Raw genomic sequence first — 19,213 nt, forward strand, 5'->3', positions numbered from 1 at the left:
AGGTGATGCCAACGAAAGTCGTCATAAAATGGAGGACAGGGGTGAGTCTTGGCCCGCTTATTTGAAGGATAAGCTTCTTATCGGTTTACCAAATTCGCTTGCATCTTAAAGAGTACATATGTCGCAACGACCTCGATCGCATCCCTATCACCGAGCCCAGACCAGCAAATGAGGAGCCCTCATATGACCTGCGATCTTCAACATCGCAGAACAGATCTCTCAAGATGACATCTGACGTGGGGGGCGAAGGCGCTTCTGGCGCAAACGAGGACGTATTCCCAAAACCGAGCAAGTTCAGGTTCAAGCACAAATCCAGAAGGAGGAGTTCGGAGAGACGCGAAACACGATCTCGAAGCCCAACAGGGCGTTCACACCGCGACAGGCACAGAAACGATAGATCAAGAGACAGATCAAGAGACAGACCGAGAGAGCGACGCCACAGGCGTCACCACCAAAGCAAGAGACGCAAACACTCGCCAGCAGACGATCCCGCGCTCTACGATGATACTCACCTCCCGAATGCGAATTCCGAGCAATACTTAAACCCAGATGTCGCTTTCAGAGAGAGTCTCTTTGACGCCATGGCGGATGACGAGGGGGCGCAATTCTGGGAGGGCGTGTATGGGCAGCCAATTCACACATACCCTGCCGAAAAACCAGGTCCAGATGGAGAGCTTGAGCGCATGACAGATGATGAATACACGGCTTTTGTACGAGCCAAGATGTACGAGAAGACTCACCAGCACTTGATCGAGGAAAAGGCTAGAAGGGAGGCAGCTAAGAAAGAACGAGAACGCATGGCGAAGGAGAGCGCGAAAGAAGAGAGAGAAGCCGAAAGGTTCAGGAGGAAAGTAGAAGAGAGCTTGAGGCGGGGACAGGAGAGGAAGTCTAGGAAATCTTGGGGAGACAAGTGGGATGCGTACATCCAAAAATGGGAATCATTAGGCCAAGGAGCCGCCACTGGCAAGATACATATTGCATCAATACCTTGGCCTGTTGAAAGCGGGAAGCGGGCAGATGCTACAGAGTTAAAAGAAATCGAGCGGTTCTTGCTGAATGCGCCGACGTCTGGACAGCCTACGGAAACGCAGCTTGCGAAGGTGTTGAAGGTGGAAAGGATACGCTGGCATCCGGACAAGATACAGCAGAAGCTTGGTGGACAGGACGTCAGTGAGGATGTTCTGCAGGCGGTTACTGCGGTCTTCCAGGTCATTGATCGGATGTGGTCTGAAATTAGGGATGCAGGGAAATAAAGGAGGACGTTGGCAATTGCATGGGCGGGGAGGGGAGTTTTATACCCATTTGCTGCTGGGCAGTCTGTTTAGCTGAGCCCATGGGACCTTAGGCAAACAATTTCATTTGAAGGGTCATCTTCTTCAATCGCATTTGGAACTTTTTCTGCCTGTCCACTCGAACAATCAATCGCAAGGCGGGTTGCAGCCATTGCAGCCATTGAGCAGGGGTGAACCGGTAGCTAGGTCAGGTTCATATTTCAACAGATCCTACGATCGTAGCATTGAAGCTCAAAGAAGATAGCTTCAGTGGAGATGATCTTTGGAGATTTTACCGACTTCATCTTCAAGGTTATATATAAAAAGAATCAGTGGTCCAAGAAAATGCGCAGCTCTCTGCACCTCCAAGCAGGCCTGCGCCGGACCTGCGCCCTATCATTTCAAGCTGCACAGCTGCTTGGCGGTCTCTTTTTCGGCAATGTGAGTATATATGTAAGTATATATGTAGGAGTTTATTCTACAGAGATCTTGAGTATCGAATCCAATCGATGGAGGGGGCAAACAATACAATAGCAACCAATTGAGTCCACAGCCGCCCGCTCCTTGGTCCAGCAAGGGGAAGAGGGCATGATGAAGAGCATCGCTATCCTGTGTGTTGTCGTATCTTGCCTTTCTGGATTCCAGGCGTGCTGCATTGTCGCTATCCGGACTCTGAAAAGTAGAGTAGAGTTGCTCACTTGTTGCGTTCAAAGGTTCAAAGAAGGCTATCAAGATAGGTTGCGTTGATCTTGACAAAGAGTCGTCGATCGCTGAGGCCGCATCAAACTCCGATCCTGGTGGGGTCAAGTCAAGTCTCTGCTCACTCACTCGCCTCTGCGCTCAGTCGCTCAGTCGCCCGCTCGTTGTCCTCCTCCGACCTTCTCCCATCTTCCTACCTTCACTCTTCCCTCTCTCCTCGACCAGCGCAATTGAAGTCCGACAACAACAAAAACATATTATCTTCGGGTATTTGTTCAATTGCTCTTCGCGCCTCTGCCTCGTCGCTCTTTAGCTGCGCCTCCTACAATTCACCTGCGCGGTCCCGGCCCTCTTCTCCCTCCAGCTGTGCAGACCGACGTCCTCCTGTCCAGCCCATCCTCACCTCCACCCCCCCCCCCTCCCCCCCACTCCCCTCCCCCATCCCTATCGCGACGCGGAAGCTAAGGGAAGACGTGCATTGCTGCTCACAACTGCAGCTATCCGCAGCCCCTCGCGCCCGTCGGAGCTTTGCTTGCCAGCATCTGAGCCCCGGATCCGCAGACAGCGGCAGATTGAGACATTCCAGAACCTTTATCCAGCTTCTTTTCCCGTCACAGCTTCCGCCCGGCTTCTAGAACTGAACAAAGTTTCTCGATTCCCGCGCCGCAGCTTCGCTCACCTTTCCGGACTCCAGCCTTGTTACCCGGGCTCCTGGCTTACCGGCTGCTTGTCGATCGCCTGCCTCGACATTGGCACTCTTCTATTGCTTCATATGCCGACATTAGGGTTCTTGAAGAAGAAGCGGACGAGGGATTCGTCAGGTCAGAATAACCTAGCCTCTCCGACTTCGAGCCAGCCGACCAGTCCAGTCACCCCCACCAGCTCCCGACCATTCGACAACTCCATAGCCTCCATAGCCTCCATAGCCTCAATAGCCTCTATCTCTTCGCAACCCTCCACTCCGCCAGCCCAGAGCGTGTCTCAACCCACCGCCCCCAAGCAAGAAGGTCCTACGGCTGTGGGCGAACAACAATCAATGACGCAAGGTGTCTCCCACCAGCAGCAGCAGGGCTACGGAACCTATTCCCAGCCTGCCCCTTCTCTTGGCCAGCAGAACCTCCCCTCGATCAGCACCCTAATTCACCCTCCCCAGAACGATGGTAGCGCACAATCGAAAGCAAATGTGGGTCAAGGGGAGCCAGAGAACGGAACCGAAATGCAATCCGATGCAGCGCAACAATTGCCTCAAGCGCAAGTTGTCGAGCAACCGGTCCAGATCAGACAGACCAAAGGCAAATATTCCTTGACAGACTTTGATATATTACGGACATTGGGTACGGGGAGTTTTGGAAGAGTACACTTGGTCCAATCGAAGCACAACCAGCGGTTTTATGCCGTCAAGGTGCTGAAAAAGCAGCAGGTGGTCAAGATGAAGCAGGTTGAGCACACGAATGACGAGCGGAAAATGTTGCAAGAAGTCAAGCATCCCTTCTTGATTACTCTCTGGGGAACATTTCAAGACTCCAAGAACCTGTACATGGTCATGGATTTCGTTGAAGGTGGAGAGCTGTTTTCTTTGCTGAGAAAGTCGCAAGTAAGAGGATTTAAAGTCGCTGCCGAGGCCAATGCTGATATCTGTTCAGCGATTTCCCAACCCTGTAGCGAAGTTTTACGCGGCCGAGGTCACACTGGCACTCGAATACCTGCATGGGAAAGATATCATCTACAGGGATCTGAAGCCCGAGAACTTGCTGCTCGATAGGCATGGGCATCTCAAAATCACTGACTTCGGGTTCGCCAAAAAGGTACCAGATATCACGTGGACTTTGTGCGGAACCCCAGACTATTTGGCTCCAGAGGTCGTATCCAGCAAAGGCTACAACAAGTCTGTAGATTGGTCAGTCGCCTGAATAGTGCTAGTGTGATGTCAATTTTAACTGATTTACAGGTGGTCGCTTGGCATATTGATATTCGAAATGCTGTGTGGCTTCACCCCTTTTTGGGATGGAGGTTCCCCAATGAAGATTTACGAGAACATTCTCAAGGGCCGCGTCAAGTATCCTCCATACATCCACCCGGACGCTCAGGACCTGCTGCAACGCCTGATCACAGCCGATCTCACCAAACGCCTCGGGAATACCCACGGTGGAGCAGAAGGCGTAAAGAACCACCAATGGTTCGCTGAAGTCACTTGGGAGAGACTGGCAAAGAAAGACATCGATGCTCCCTACGTCCCACCGGTCAAGGCTGGCGTGGGTGATGCAAGTCAGTTCGACAAGTACCCCGAGGAGACAGAGCAGTATGGCCAGCTAGGTCACGATGAGTAAGCAATCTCAACCCTCTCTTCCGATGCCATATCACTAACAAATCCTCCAGACACGGAAAGCTGTTCCGCGACTTTTGAGCCCGAACCTTCTCCTGCCGCAGACTGGATGCGTTGTTGACAAAACACTCTCTTTCACCGTCCGTAGATGCACTATCTCTGCACATCTGCACATATACTCGTAGAAGGCAAAGTTTTCCCTTGGTTTCACGAACATTCATGGGCGGCGGCGAAACTGATGGTGTTGGGCGGTTTTACTCCGCGCTGGGTTGGAATGTGTTGGGCTGGCCTGCTTGCTTGCCTGCTTGCCTGCCTGCCTGCCTGCTTGCTTGCGATTGTGCATTTGGTTGATGCCTGGATGTGAGATGGAGTGTGAGGGATTGGCAATGAGGGTTTGAAGCACTACGCCATGCATGGGATAATCGCACGATAGATAGATTGTCCAGCACAGGCTGAGACCAATGAAGTTGTCGAATGCAGGGCGCATGATATCACATTCATCCCTCTTGACAGGCAGACTGGTCGGGTGGCGCCAGTGCTGTGGCCCGCGAGTGCAATGGGCGGACAAGTGCACATATACCTGTCCATATCCACATCTGCTATCCAACGTACCGATCTATTATAGAAGCCCTCCTTTTCAGCACCAACTTCTTTCTTCCCCAGCCTTGTCTGAAGTTGCTCGCGCGAGGGAAGTTTCTGGCGGCAGTTAGTTACACCATTACACCCTATCTATCGTACACCACTAGGTATACCATTATCACCGCCATTCTCTAAAATCCGATTCGATCAAATCAGATCCGATCAAAACCAAAGCTAAAGCCATCCTCCCCCCACCTTTCTCTTTCCCTTTCTTTTCAGATCTACTTCCTCTCCCTCCTTTCATCAAACGAACCAAGACAGAGGATCGATTCCACGAACCCCTTCCTCACGTGCGCAGTACGCAAAAGCAGGAAGAGGACTACTGATGCGCCGATGCGCTGACCAATGATTGATTACCTAGGCGAGCGAAGCTCTCGATCAAATCAAATCAAATCAGAACAATCAAATACCGTAAATGGAGCAGGTACGGTACGGACGGAACACGGCGGTCCAGTACCTATCGTACCCCCTGCCCCCTCCCCTCCCCCCCAGCCACTACCCCGGCACGGTATTCCTTTCCTAACCTAGGTAAACTAACTACCTAGGTAACTAACTAACTAACTAACTAACAGAGCAACAACAACAACAACAACCCGCCTGAAAAACCTCAAGCACGGAACCTCTGCACTGTAAGTGGGTAGGTAAGTAAGTAAGTAAGTACAGTAGAATCTCACAAAAAGGGCTCGCTCACACTCACGCTCACGCTCACGCTCACTCTGCAAGTAAGTAAGTAAGTAAGTACCAGACGACGTACTGCACAGATCAATCGGATCTAGATAGAATCACACACACACACACACACACACATATGTATGTGAAGATCAGAAGAAAGCGGAAGCGAGCGATTCATATCTCGTACATGGTCTATCTATCTATCTATCTATCTATCTATTTTTCTAGAATTTTTCTAGATACCTTCCGCATCGAGACGGTACAGCTAGGTAGCTGGGCGACGAGCTCGGCTTGCTTGTATCGATTGACGCTGGGAGATGCACATTCCTCTTGCGCGGTAAACTTTTTTTTTTTTTTTTTTTTTTTGCCCCACGCGTCTTTCTTTGAGTGCTGGCTGGGCGGGAGGGACGGAGGGGTGTTGGTTGTTGTTGGCTTGCTTGCTCTGTTGGGTTAAAGGTGGTGGTGGAGGTGGTGGTGGCTGTGGAGTGGGAGGTGGGGGTGGGATGCGGAAGTAACTGTAACTGCTGTATTGTACTGTGGGTAGGTAGGTACCTCCGTAGGTATCTCCGTAGGCGGGCAGGCAGGCGTCTCGCTTAAACTAGCCTCTTTGCCCTTCCAAAAAAATAAATAAAATAAAATAGAATAAACAGGAAAAAAGTAAAGAAAGGGACGGGTTGGAGGAGAGAGAGAGGCCAGGAAAAACAAACATGGCATGGAAGCGCAGAGCAGAATCTCCTGTGGGCCGGGGATGGACAGGGCTGAACTAACTGATCATTCACGATCTAAAGGACCGACTACCGGTAGGTTTGATCCTTGAGCAGTTTGGTTAGGCAGGCACGGCGCGGTGATTAGCGAGGGGTGAGTGGTCATAAAAGTTCATCTTCGTTTTGATGCTTGCGTTGAGGCAGCATCGAGCCGGCATCGAGGTTTACAAAAAGGTCGTCGTAACTACTACTCTGTAGAAAGGATGGATGGGTTTATCTGTCTAGTATTCGTCGTCGTCTCTCCTGCCAGCAGCAGCGTCCCGCTTGGCAGCTCCCTTCTCCTGCAGACCCTCGTTCATGAACATGTCGCCGACCTTCTCCATCAGCTTGCCGGCCATGGAGTCACCTCCTTCTCCTCCGCTGCTGCTGCTGCTGTTCTTGTTGTTACCCGAGCCGTACGAGTCGTTTTTCGAGCTTCCATAGTTGTCGGAGCTCGAGGCTTGGTTGCCGTAAGTCTGCAGCACATGGTTAGCGAATCGTTCCCCTGGAGAGAGGCTGCTTTCATGTCTCGGGAGAGGTGTTTGAGACCTGCCGCGTGCGGCGGCGAGCGGTGGATATTATACTTACGTTGCTGCTGTCGTCGGTTGATGGGTTGCCTCCGTAGCCTGAGGATGACTTGTTGCCGTAAGTCTAGATATGGTCAGCTTTGGGCCCGTTGGCAAAGGGGCGACTCGAGTAAGTTTATACATACGTTGGAATCATCATCATTGGATGAGTGGCCATATGTGGATGACTTGTTCGCCCCGTAAGTCTGTAGAGTGTCAGCGTATAAGTTCTTCAACACAGAGCGGTAGGGTTATACATACGCTGGAGCTATCACCAGATCCGCCGTATCCCCCCGATGAAGTAGTAGTGGTTCCCCGTCCAGACGACCCATGCGTGTTTGACGAATCATTGCCGTAGCTAGAATCCCCACCCCGACCCGAGGAAGTTTGAAAGTCGCTGGGCGAGTCGTCGCTCTGCCCAAAACCGCTACCGCTACCGCCAGCTCTGCCCGAGGATTCTAGCAAATCGTCATTCCCACCCCGACCTCCCCGAGTCGAAGACGAGAATTCCGAGGAGTCATTTCCGTAGGCAGAACTTCCGCCTCGGTCTCCCTGATAATCGGATGCGTCGTTGCCTCCGAGCCCACTCCCGCCTGTGCGGGTGCCAGATTGGAAATCAGAAGAATCTCCTCTACGGCCAGACGAACCGCCGAATGAATCGGATGTTGCGTTTTCGGACTGCGGCTATCTATCAGTAGTGTCTAAGATAGCTGCTGGCTTTATAACCCTGTCGAAGAAGAACAGATACAGCAGCAAATAAAGAAGCACTTACAGAGTAGTTGTCACGTCCTCCCTGACGTCCAGAAGACTTAAGATACTATCAGCATGCACAATCCTACAAGACTGTTGCTGTACAGCACGGCGTGGCCGGCGTGTATATGGGCAGAATTCACGTACGCCGTAGCTGGAATCTTCGTTCCCCGATGAGCCGTACTGGTTCTTGTCCTCTCGGTTGGTAGACTGAGATTAGCAGGCGAGTCAGCTGAGAGATCCGGATATGAGATGCTGTACTCGATAGACACGTACACCATAAGAATCGGTGTTTCCACTTGCGTACTCGGAGTTGTTGTTGTCGTTGTCGTAGGTAGACATGATAAAGGGTTAGTCTTCGAGTGAAAGGCTGAATCTTTTTGATTGATTGAGTGTATGCGAATTGAAGAAGTAGTTTGAATTGGTTGAATGTTGATAAGGCGGAATGAAAACAAGGAGGGGAGGAAAGCTACCTTAAAGGCAGGTAAGGGGTTATCTAAACCGTCAGCTGACAATCTGATGACGGTCTCTTCAAAAGACGATTCCAAAAGGTTACTACCCCCTCCCATGGATAAATGTCGAAAGTATAATTTCGCAAGGGATCTTACCAAGGCTTAAACCAATCAACTTACGTAGTAGTATAAAGATTCAGCTTTGAAAAGTATCTTTAAGCTAGTATTTAGTCTATATAGTGGAGTCGACAGGGCTTTAAGCCATTAAGAAACCACCGCTCTATCATTTATGGGCCTAAACTGGGTCCGACATTTATTCATGGGGGGTAGTACTCTCCCCCCCCCATGAATAAATGTCGAAAGTATACCTTAAAAGAGAATGCAGGAGCATTTAAACGGTCAGCTGATCGTTTGATAACCATCTCTTTTAGGGACGATTTTAATAAGTTAGCATAGCTGGTAGATCACCTTAAGCCGATACTTAAGATTAAATAGAATTTGAAAACAAACGATTTAAATTATCTAAATCGTAGCTAATATGGAACTATTTTATTCGATTAAATCGTCTTTTTCAAATACTCATTTTTTCGTATATAATATCTTAGGACCGTTTCGAGCGTTTTAAGACCGTTTTATAGCCGTCCTATGGCCGTCCCATGGCCGTTCTATGGCCGTCCCTGAACTTAAGACCGTCCTTGAGAACGTGAAATAGTAAGCAAACAATATTTCTATTGCTTGCTAGTCTACCTGTTACTGCTTGCCTACACTATCCTTTATACAACCCCATTGTGGAGGCGAAAGAAGGGCATCATTCGCGCTGGTGAACTTTTGCTGAATCGATCGATTCCGTTTATAAAAAAATTAAAGCGTTGATATACAAGCCGCGGTAGCGATACCGAGAAATATCTTGGCATCGAATTTATTAAATAATTATTGTAACGATTTTATTTAAGAAATTATTTTTATTTATAATTATATCTTTTTTGAAATAATTATCGAACTATTTCAATTTTTTAAAACGAGCTTATTAGTAAGCCTGTTTTAAAAATATAAACGGGGACGGCCATAGGATGGCCATAGGACGGTCCCGAGCTCGAGGACGGTCAAAAAAGTGAATTATTTTTGATTTGTAATTAGTGCTGATTTTAAACGGTTTAATAACCGTCTTTTATAAAAGGGGGTCAAAGGACCGCTCAAATGACCCCCTACCTGCCTTTAAGGTATATACCGGTATGTAGGTAGGTAGCTCGCTAGCTATTCTACCATATATCACTCCTCTAATCGGTTCCACTTCGAAATTCCCGACTCCTACCATCTGCCAACATCTCAAGCCTAGTGCGTCACTGTGAACCCTCCCCCGCTTTAGACTTTCTTTCAATTGGATGCGAATGGGACACATCAGCACGATCACGGGCCGTTCTGACCAGAAACCAGTCAGTGGCAGGCTGCCCTCCACCCCTGACTGGATCGAGCCGTGCCCACGTGGTTGATTCCGGACTGCCTGCCATACGACGGACTTTGATCGGCGAACTCGGCAGGGTCCATGTGGATGCTGCATCGATCCAATCATTGCTTCCAGAGTCCAGATCTACCTACCCCAAGTTGAAGCTTGTCTCCTGCAGACTGCAATGCAGCAGCTACTGTATCAATTGAAATCGGTTTTTGATATCTCGAATTTTACAAGTCGGTTGGCATTCGGCATCCTGGCTGGATAGAGAAGAAAGAGTCGCTCGGAGCTCAAAAGGAAAAGCTGCCGAGCCCCGTTCTCCACAAAACCGAAACCATGCCCAACTCCAAACGCCCCCGCAAGTGTGGAAGTGTAACAGCCTCGTCATCTCACATACTTACTAGACGTTGTAGATCAGCCGCCGTTGCCCGCACCAAAAAGCTTGATTTGACTCACCTCATAAAGCGTTTGTGAAAGTCCGATCGAAGAAGATCCTAGTCGGCATCAGCAAGGGTCGCACTCCACGGATCAATTCTGCATGAAGACTGACGTTGACGAATTCCTTCTTCTTGCCTCGATCTTCTGTTCCACGAGCTTGGTTCTTGAAGACCACGTCGTCATCCCATCTGGAATCTGTCAGTATCGGGAGTGGTTTGTCCGTGACCGGAATTTCCTGACCTGCGCTTGACGTTGAAGTCTGATTTGTTGAGTAAGGGATTCCCAAGTGCAATATCATGTTCTCGGGAAGCTTCTTCCGCCGCGGCTTTCTCTCGTTCCTGCAGGTTCTTGTCAGTTACGGAGCACGCAAAACATGTGATGGCTGGAAAGCTTTTCTGGGAAACATACCTCTTGCTCCCTCTTCTCAGCTCTCTCGCGCTTGATCTTCTCCAATTCTCTCTGTAGCTCTGCAGTTTCATCTTCGTCGTCACTGTAGCCCGTTAGTCTGTATCCCTAACACACACTGCCAAACATCCAGTTTCGAGCAATCCATCCACGGGGTCTAGCAAGAGCACGACAGCGGTGTCAAGCCCGTCTTGAGAGAGACCCAGGCACAGCACACCGCCACGAAAAGCTGTTTCCCACCCAAGTTGCCTTCCGGAGAAGCCGTGAAGTAAAGAAACACATTGATCCCCTCGCCCAGGAGTATCCTCTCTCTGCAAAGAAGAGGCTCAACAAGAGAAACCTGAAAGCCTACCTGTCATCCTCGCTACTATCCTCCTCGTCTTCTTCCTCACTATCCGCATCGATATCCCTCGTCTCCTCCAAAACCCTCCTCCTCTTCGCCTCGGGATCCTCTTCTCCCTCGCCCCCCTCCAGCATTCTCTTCACACCACCCACATCCTCAGTCCCGGCCTTCTCCTCAATCACAGCCGGCGCGGGACCCCCCTTAACTTTCGCAAAATGCGCCGCCTCGGCCTGCAGCAATTCAGCCCTCAAATCCCTCACCACCACATTTTTGTCTGCGTCCCCTCCCTGGCCCGGCTGTCGAACTTTGAGCTGCGTGTGAGCAGGCAGCAGACGTTGATGGTAGGCGGGTCCGCGCTGCGCGTCTTTGCCGCGGGCTGGGTCGAAGGTGGGTCTGTGTGCTGTTCATCATATCATCAGTACAGATCCAAGGAATCAAAGAGCACGACGATGGCATACCGGTCGTCATGGTCTTTTAGATATGTGAGGATGTTGTGTTCTGATAGTGTTGTATTTGACTATGCCCAGTCGTGAGCAGCAGCCAGAAACCCCAAGATATGCGGCAGCTTCCGCACGCTAGTCTCACCGCCTCCTGTTCCTAGCGGCGACCGCCCAATGGTTATGGCAAAATTGAATTTCTTCAACTTCATTCAGCTTGCGATCCTACCTCTGTAGTGAACAATAATTCTCTCTCCACCATACCAGATCTACAATGCCGCGCGAAGTAGAGCCCTCGCTCAACGAGCGCCAGTTCTTCGCCAAAGCACTCCATGAGAATATACGGCTCGATGGCCGGGCATTCGACCAGTATCGAGCTGTAGAGCTGGAATTCGGGGAGGAGTTAGGCGTGGTGGATTTGAGTCTGGGGAAGACGAGGTATGTATGTTTTACCTACTACTCTGGAAGATCCATGCGATCTCAAACCTACATCTAAGTGTATTCCCATCTACCCACCCCTTTTCATCGGCCCTCTCTGCTCATCTTCTACCTTACACAATTTCTACCCCTCCTCAACAACCCCTCGCTAATCCCCCATTTTCCCCCCGGCCCAGAATACACACCCACATCTCCGCGACCATCACCCCGCCGCTGCCCACGCACCCGACAGACGGCCTCTTCACCATCACCACCGAGCTCTCCCCCATGCTCTCCCCCTCCATCGAATCCTCCTCGCGCCCCTCCGTCAACGAAACCTTGCTCTCGCGGCTCCTCGAGAAGACCATCCGCCGCTCCAGCGCCCTCGACACCGAGTCCCTGTGCTTGATCGCCGGATCGAAGGTCTGGCATATACGCGCCGATGTGCATGTGCTGAGCCATGATGGGAATCTGGTCGATGCGGCTTGCCTGGGCGTTATCGCGGCGCTGCAGCATTTCAGAAAGCCGGACGTCGAGACGAAGGGGGAGGAGGTGATCGTTTATTCGACGAGGGAGAGGGAGCCTGTAAAGCTTTCGCTATTGCATTTCCCGTTATGCGTAACGTTCAGCTTTTATGGCGAGGGCATCTTGGGCAAGGACGGGGAAGGCGAGAAAGAGAAAGTGCTGCTCGATGCTGGCTTGTTGGAAGAGCAGCTGAGGGAGGGTAGTGTGACGGTGGGCATGAATCGGCACGGGGAGGTGTGTCAGATTGCTAAGCTGGGAGGTGTACCTGTGCATGCATTGACGGTGCTGAGGTGTGTGGAGGTTGCAGGCCTGAAAGTGAAGGAGATGAGCAGCTTCATTGCGAGAAGGTTGCAGGAAGATGCGAAGAGGAGAGATAAGGGAGGTATGGAGAAAGAGCTGAGGGCGGAGAATGATCGGGTGTCATAAATAATGATTGATATAACTAAAGAGGTGGCCAATCATTTTCTATGTAAGTGATATATATCCAAGGGGAGCTAATTATGCTTTCATGGCGCTGGGGCTGACGGAACCATATTTGGCTTGCCAGGCAAAGAAATAGAGGAGCGCTGCTAAAGGCTGCCCGATGAGCGTGAAAGAGACCCAGAAAATACAATTGCCAATGATCCGTCCGTTGATGCCCTTCATCTTCTCCAGCGGTGCGGTGATGGCAATAAGCGGCAATTGGGCCATCATACCAATGAATGCAACACCTGCTGAACCGTTAGCGGGGATCTTTACCTGGAAATACCAAAGGACCCACCAATTATATTGTGCGTCGGAATCCCAACAAGTAATTCGTGCAGCACCGCCGAGAACAAAAACACAGCAAAACTCGCCGAGCCCGTAGTCCATCCCCTGCCAATCAATGGCGAGAAGACATGCCGCTTCATGAACTGGTACACAGGCTTATTCCACGTCCGCCAGTACACACCTACACTCGGGCTATTCCACCAATCCATATAGAACTCTCTATCCCCAAATTTCATCACTTCGGCCAAGGCGTTGAGGAAGGATTGGAAGAGCGCGAAGAAGCCGGCGAGCCAGATCACGAGACTGATGGTAGAGAGCTTCATAAGGCGCTCGAGGATGGAAACAAGGTTTAGATTGGCGATTTCCTCGAGGGAATTTCGCAGGACGGGAGCGGCGTATTGGGCAGACGCTATCCACATGAATGCGTTGAGGCCGAATACTTCGGCCATGCGTTTGCCCACGAAGACCCAGCGGATTCTCTTTGTACGCGGATATACTGGCTGGTAGACTAGAGTTGGCGCCCACCAGAAATAGGTGAGGTTACTCAGGGTGATATTGAGGGGGTATGGACAGCCATTGTATATTTCTGGAAGAGCATCTTCTTCTCGTTTCGAGGGGTGCAGATATGCGTGTCGGAGATCTCGATTGGTGAAAGCGTAGGAAGCCGTTTTTAGCCATACGATAATGGCGTGGACTTCGCTCAATGTCCCGATCAAGGGATGATGGATGAAGAAGTAGACGATGACGGAGGTTATGAGGAGGCAGAGGGAGGCATTGATTCCATGGATCCATGCAATCATCTTCCAGGTCGATTGGAACTTCAGCCTCTCCTCGTCTGATGCAACATAGCTTCCTCCAGGTGTAGCGGTCCCAGGCCTCTTCTTTCCCCCTTGAAGCGATCTTCTAGCTTGTTGGGCCGCAACCAATTCGACGACGTAAGCGAGAAAGAGATGGCATGGGATTATGAAGAATAATGCAGCTCCAAGAATCAGGTCTTGTCGTCTGTAATCGTGGCATTGTATACATATCAAGACTCCGTACTACATCCCATCAGCTCCACTCCCCTGTAACCTCGGGCAGCACGTACCTTCTTGAAGTTCTCAATCATCAAGCGTAGATTCCCAACAACTAATTGTATATCAGCTTCTTATCCAAGCTCACGCTGGGGGCAGACGGCTGACTGAGGACAATAACCATTAAGTTCCTAAACCCCAAGAAACTGGGAGTAGCTTCGGAATCGTGGCTGAGACATGAGGTTCTCGGAATTGAATGTGCAGCTGCGACATGTCTGTATTTCTTCTTCAATCGAACTGGCGCCAGCGGTGCGAGGGGTTGCGGCGCGGAGGATCTCTTGAACTTGGCATGTGCATGTCGATTAACAGGTGCCAACGCTTGAACCTCCGCGCCGGTCGCCGTGCGGATAGAGGTTGCCATTGTTAACCTACAGAATGAATAATTAATTAATGGGAAGAAGGACGTGAATAATAATAAAGAAGAGGAAGCGGATGAAGAAGAAGAAGGGGAAGCTGGCGGCAAAGATTCTTGCGCATGAGAATGTTGGGATAAGTTTAGGGATCCTTGAATAGATGCGAGCACCCAAAAAGCGGGACGGGACCTGGCGGGGGCGAATGCATGCCAGCCAGAAGGATGATGAAACGCTTTTGATTAGGGGCTTGGTTGGAACGGTTAGGTAAGGTAGGTCGGTAGGTAGATAGATAGATAGGTAGGTAGATAGGTAGATAGGTATAGGTAGATGTAAGTAGGTAGGTAGGTCGGTACCTTGACTCGGACAGCAGACGGGAGAGAAGGAAGGGAAGTGAATAGATCAAGAGACTTGATAGAAAGGAAAATAAAGAATACTCGCAATTGCATCGACGACGAAGAGCATCCAGTTGCATTTGGCATCAAAAATGTTGATGTTGAAAAGCAAGAGACCGTTCGTCACGTTACTCCGGGACAAATCCCAAATCCCGAATCCCAGATCCAAGAGTGGATCGTCCCGGGCTAGGCTAGGCAAAACAATATTCCGGAAGGTGGAAAGCGACCCACATTTGAATATCAGGAGCGTGACGCGGAGCAAAGAGCAAAGAGCAGAGAGCAAAGAAGAGCGCAACTGACTTCCAAGGACCACCACTCACCCTTCGCGACAGCACATCCCGTGTGACTTGCTCAAGACCAAGTCGTACACACTCTCTCACAACTACTCACGATACCGCGCTGGTCACCTCATCTCGAACAAGAGCCTCATCTAACTGTGAGCAAGCACCGAGAATGACACGGTAGTGAGCATGGCATACGAACCACGCGGCGAGCGCGACTTTGGAGGCCAAGGAGGCGGCGGTGGAGGAGCAGGAGCTGGAGCAGGAGCTGGAGCTGGAGCAGGTAGCGGCTATGAGGGAGTGTTTATTCGGGGAAGAGGCAGAAGTAAGTTGGACTGGTGATGGAGGACTTCGGTTTGGGCGCGCAAGGGTGATGACTTGAGTTTGGGTGCCAAGGACATGAAATTCTAAAGCTGCCTCAGAGACGATCGATCAGCCGAGTTGCTCGAATTCCTATCCCAGGGGATTTCTTGATGCTTCTGATTCCACATCTTGGGCCCGACCAATCCGGTTGCGCTTTCACGTGATCTCAACGATATCAAGATATAAGCCTCCTTCTATAGCCATTCATTCGCAACAGTCAGTATGCAACGGAGAATATTGCTAATATCGTTCGTCAAGGACCTATCACTGATTATGGCTCTACTATGGTGCACTGGATGCGGAATCGGCAACCGAGATTCAAGGGCGGATACCAAGGAGAGATGGAGAGACCGAGTGCCAGTTATATCATTGATGTAGGTCCCCTTCCCCCAGATCAGATATCAGACACCCCACTCACTATGCTAGATGATACCACCGCTGGCGAGAGTGAACGAACCAGCTGATTCTATACCCGCCCGTCATCTCCATACCTCACTGAACAAGAACAAACACCCGGTCAATGTCGTCCGCTGGACACCAGAAGGCCGGAGACTACTGACCGGATCCAGCAGTGGCGAATTCACGTTGTGGAATGGAACCGGTTTCAACTTCGAGACTATCATGCAAGCACATGATGTAGCCATCCGAGCCCTGTGTTATTCTCACAACAACGACTGGCTGATATCAGCCGACCACGACGGAGTGATCAAGTACTGGCAGCCGAATTTCAACAACGTCAAAGTCATTCAGGGGCATGTCGATGCGATCCGAGATATGGCTTTCAGTCCCAATGACTCGAAATTCGTTACTGCTGCCGACGATTCGAGCTTGAAGATCTTCGACTTTGCCCTGGGGACAGAGGAAGCACTCCTCGCTGGTAGTGGCAACGGTGGGCATGGCTGGGACGTAAAGAGCGTGGACTGGCACCCTACCAAAGGTTTACTGGTTTCGGGATCAAAAGACCATCTGATGAAGCTTTGGGATCCTCGTACTAGCCGGTGCCTAACCACGCTCCACGGCCACAAGAACACTATCACCAAAACGCTCTTCGAGAGCGTCCGCGGCAACTGCGTGGCGTCCTCCGCCCGTGACCAAACAGCCCGCATCTTTGACCTGCGCATGATGCGCGATATCCTCCTCTTGAAAGGCCACGAGAAGGAAATAACCACCCTAACATGGCACCCTATCCATTCAAACATGCTCTCCACAGGCGGTGGTGACGGCACCATCTTCCACTACCTCCTCGATGAGCCCAACACGCCGTCTGACACCGTACCCACCCTCGCACCCTGGGACGCGGCAAATCCTTCGACAGCAGTAGCCCAAACCATCTTCGCTGCGCACAAAATCGGCCACGCCCACGAATACCCCATCTGGTCCATGGACTGGCATCCCGTCGGCCACTTGCTCGCAACAGGCTCCAACGACCGCACCACGAAATTCTGGACCCGTGCTCGCCCTGGAGATACCGATATTTCCAATGACAGACACCACATTGGCGAGTCCGCCGCCGAGGCTCAAGGAACCTGGGACCGCCGCGGTGGTCGTCGCCAGCGCCAGGAAGAAGAAGAGCAGGAGATGTACGACGAAACAGACGGTCTCATCGACCAGAAAATGCCATCCAAACTTCCCCCGGGCATCCCCGGCCTGCCTCTGCCGGGACAGAATCAAATCATCCCAGGTATGGGCAATGCGCCACCGCCGTCTATGCATCATTTCCAGCCGCCTTCCCAGATCCCGTATGGAGGAGTGCCGCCCCTGCCTCCAAGACTCGATATGCAGAACCCACCTGATTTCGCAGCCATAGCGGAAATGATGCAGAAAGCCGGGATCCCACCGCCAGTCCATGGACAAGTGCCGCCTCCCCCTCCCCCGGGCATGATGATTCCAGGCATGCCGCCCCCGCCTGGGTTTCCCCTCCCTCATGGATTCGGGCCTCCGGGAATAGGACAGCAGCAGCAGTCGCAGCCACAGATACAGCCGCAGCCACCGTACCAGATTCCAGGCATGGGAGGGAACGGTGCTGGGTATCCCGAGGATAACGGTAGTAGGCAGGGGAGTGAGCAGGCGCAAGCTGGTGGTGCCGGATCGGTGAGGAGAAGGGGGCCGCTGCCGAGTCAGGAGGAGAGTTTGCAAATGGAGCAGAGGAGGGGCAAGTTCACTCGTGCTAGATAGTCTGTCAGTAGTCAGCCACCTGTGCACTGGCCATGCCGTGTGTATGAGATTTGTATAACAGAGTAGTGGGTGGGTGGCATTTGGCGTTAGCAGAAAGAAAAAAAAAAAGGAAGCTTACTGGCCAGGTTGACGATGCTGGGAGAGTTGTCACTTCTTCGCTTCGTTTCGCTTGTTTGATTGATCGAAACCATCGAGTGCGAGTCTCAGTGCAGGTCTCTGAATTTTTAATAGGTAAACGCTAGAGGCACGATTGTGGTATCGCATATTATGTATGCTAGTGGTGACAAGTACAGTAGACTACAGCCAATGCAATAAATGCCTGAAAGCAAACGCCCGGTATCATGCAGTGCAAATGCCCCTCTTCCTCTCTTTCATCTTTCTAATCACCAACTCTCACCAACTCAACATCGCCCAGGTGCTCATCTACCGAGACCTCACAAATCCTCCCAATCCATCTGAAAGAAGTTCACAGATTCGAAGTCACAGGCGCTGATAAATTCCTAGGACTGGTCCTCCTCTCCCCCTGCTGCTGCTGCTGCCCCTTCCCAAATGCTTTTTGCCGATCCGCGTACTCCTTGATAACTAACGCGCACACCGTATCAGCACACAGCCTCTTCCTTCTCGCCACAGGCAGCAGGCTCGCAAACTCCAGCCCGCTCGCCCTCTCGACGGCCTCGACCGGCACCTCGAAGTCCGTAATCGGCTTCTCGTTCGGGATCTTCGCATTCGGCAGCACGAAAGCGCCCACAGCCACCGGCCCCGTCGTGGTTCCGTCCTCCGCGAAGATGACCTTGTAGAAGTGCGTCGGTACGGCGATGTTGGGCGGGTTACCGATGACCTCGTACGAGACGCGCCACTTCCCATCCGCCGGATCCCTCTTCGGGAGGTACAGCGGCCCCGTCACGATCCTGACGGACGGGTAGCGCGTCGTGAGCCGCCGGCAGAAATCCTCAAAGTGCGCCCAGTAGTCCCGGTTGAAGCCCTCGCCCACCTGCGGACACATGTTACTCAGGTAGAACGTGTCGTTCATCGCATCCTGGCTCCATTTTGCATCGGCGGCGGGCACCTGGTGGCCCCGGTCGTACCCGGAGCGGAAGTAGTCTTTGAGCTTGCCGCGGAACTTCTCTGGCACGGAGGGGTCTTCGAGGAAGACGGATTGCTTGCGGTCGCCCTCGGAGACCGCGAGGGAGGCGGGGGTTATGTGCTCGGCGACCCAGGAGGGATTACGAAGGCGTCGGTCGAAGGAGGAGACCAGGGCGTTACGGGTTGCGAGGTCGGCGACTGGGCCAGGGAAGCCGTATTGGAAGAGGCCTGCGGGATCGACGGGGGGAATCGCAGAGGACCGCGAGATAGGAATACTGCCTGGTGTAGGCACAGGTGCAGAGTTTGTATTCGAGGTGGTGGAAAGGGAGGTTGAGGATGCCACGGCTTGGAGCTTCTTCTCTGAGCGCGTTGAGTACATGGCTGCTGTTACGCCTGCTCCTGTTGCAGCGCTGACGGCAGCTATGATCGCGAGAGTGGTCTTTGACATCTTGGCGACGATGTGCGGCTGCGTTATTTATTTGCTTGCTGGGTGTCTTTGGGCGAAGGGTCACGGTAGAGACATCTAGGCGCGTGAGTGTTGATGTTGATTTCGATGATCAACCTCGGTCGGGTCAAGTCAAGTCAAGTCAAGTCACTTTTTCGAGAACCCCTGTGC

General features: G+C 51.7%; 8 protein-coding genes across 8 annotated transcripts; 4 read left to right on the top strand and 4 right to left on the bottom strand.

Moving 5' to 3' along the window:
• Nucleotides 1-28: 28 nt before the first annotated feature.
• L3040_000715 (uncharacterized protein) lies at nucleotides 29-1,253 on the top strand (the record flags this gene model as incomplete). Its single annotated transcript, XM_066155278.1, has 3 exons — nucleotides 29-41; nucleotides 112-298; nucleotides 443-1,253. 3 exons carry the CDS (start codon nucleotides 29-31, stop codon nucleotides 1,251-1,253), a joined length of 1,011 nt encoding a protein of 336 aa, XP_066013313.1.
• Nucleotides 1,254-2,742: 1,489 nt separating this feature from the next.
• On the top strand, nucleotides 2,743-4,374 carry L3040_000716 (uncharacterized protein; the record flags this gene model as incomplete). The annotated part of the gene is made up of 4 exons (XM_007288182.1): nucleotides 2,743-3,564; nucleotides 3,614-3,867; nucleotides 3,919-4,293; nucleotides 4,347-4,374. 4 exons carry the CDS (start codon nucleotides 2,743-2,745, stop codon nucleotides 4,372-4,374), a joined length of 1,479 nt encoding a protein of 492 aa, XP_007288244.1.
• Nucleotides 4,375-6,589: 2,215 nt separating this feature from the next.
• Nucleotides 6,590-8,005, bottom strand: L3040_000717 (uncharacterized protein; the record flags this gene model as incomplete). The annotated part of the gene is made up of 7 exons (XM_066155279.1): nucleotides 6,590-6,823; nucleotides 6,936-6,998; nucleotides 7,060-7,119; nucleotides 7,175-7,591; nucleotides 7,686-7,721; nucleotides 7,811-7,873; nucleotides 7,940-8,005. The coding sequence occupies 7 exons, from the start codon at nucleotides 8,003-8,005 to the stop codon at nucleotides 6,590-6,592; spliced, it is 939 nt and encodes a 312-aa protein (XP_066013314.1).
• Nucleotides 8,006-9,946: 1,941 nt separating this feature from the next.
• On the bottom strand, nucleotides 9,947-11,216 carry L3040_000718 (uncharacterized protein; the record flags this gene model as incomplete). Its single annotated transcript, XM_007288180.1, has 7 exons — nucleotides 9,947-9,962; nucleotides 10,019-10,056; nucleotides 10,113-10,188; nucleotides 10,241-10,338; nucleotides 10,409-10,490; nucleotides 10,758-11,148; nucleotides 11,207-11,216. The coding sequence occupies 7 exons, from the start codon at nucleotides 11,214-11,216 to the stop codon at nucleotides 9,947-9,949; spliced, it is 711 nt and encodes a 236-aa protein (XP_007288242.1).
• A 243-nt stretch (nucleotides 11,217-11,459) lies between these two features.
• On the top strand, nucleotides 11,460-12,553 carry L3040_000719 (uncharacterized protein; the record flags this gene model as incomplete). The annotated part of the gene is made up of 2 exons (XM_007288179.1): nucleotides 11,460-11,623; nucleotides 11,800-12,553. The coding sequence occupies 2 exons, from the start codon at nucleotides 11,460-11,462 to the stop codon at nucleotides 12,551-12,553; spliced, it is 918 nt and encodes a 305-aa protein (XP_007288241.1).
• Nucleotides 12,554-12,625: 72 nt separating this feature from the next.
• L3040_000720 (uncharacterized protein) lies at nucleotides 12,626-14,311 on the bottom strand (the record flags this gene model as incomplete). The annotated part of the gene is made up of 4 exons (XM_007288178.1): nucleotides 12,626-12,837; nucleotides 12,888-13,917; nucleotides 13,965-14,005; nucleotides 14,059-14,311. 4 exons carry the CDS (start codon nucleotides 14,309-14,311, stop codon nucleotides 12,626-12,628), a joined length of 1,536 nt encoding a protein of 511 aa, XP_007288240.1.
• An 854-nt stretch (nucleotides 14,312-15,165) lies between these two features.
• On the top strand, nucleotides 15,166-17,514 carry L3040_000721 (uncharacterized protein; the record flags this gene model as incomplete). The annotated part of the gene is made up of 3 exons (XM_007288177.1): nucleotides 15,166-15,301; nucleotides 15,598-15,713; nucleotides 15,766-17,514. 3 exons carry the CDS (start codon nucleotides 15,166-15,168, stop codon nucleotides 17,512-17,514), a joined length of 2,001 nt encoding a protein of 666 aa, XP_007288239.1.
• A 466-nt stretch (nucleotides 17,515-17,980) lies between these two features.
• Nucleotides 17,981-19,045, bottom strand: L3040_000722 (uncharacterized protein; the record flags this gene model as incomplete). Its single annotated transcript, XM_007288176.2, has 1 exon — nucleotides 17,981-19,045. One exon carries the CDS (start codon nucleotides 19,043-19,045, stop codon nucleotides 17,981-17,983), a length of 1,065 nt encoding a protein of 354 aa, XP_007288238.1.
• Between the last annotated feature and the right edge of the window lie 168 nt (nucleotides 19,046-19,213).

This window comes from Drepanopeziza brunnea (assembly GCF_022702325.1).
Source record: "Drepanopeziza brunnea f. sp. 'multigermtubi' strain 214-2 chromosome Unknown ctg1, whole genome shotgun sequence".
Classification (NCBI taxonomy): Eukaryota; Fungi; Ascomycota; class Leotiomycetes; order Helotiales; family Drepanopezizaceae; genus Drepanopeziza; species Drepanopeziza brunnea.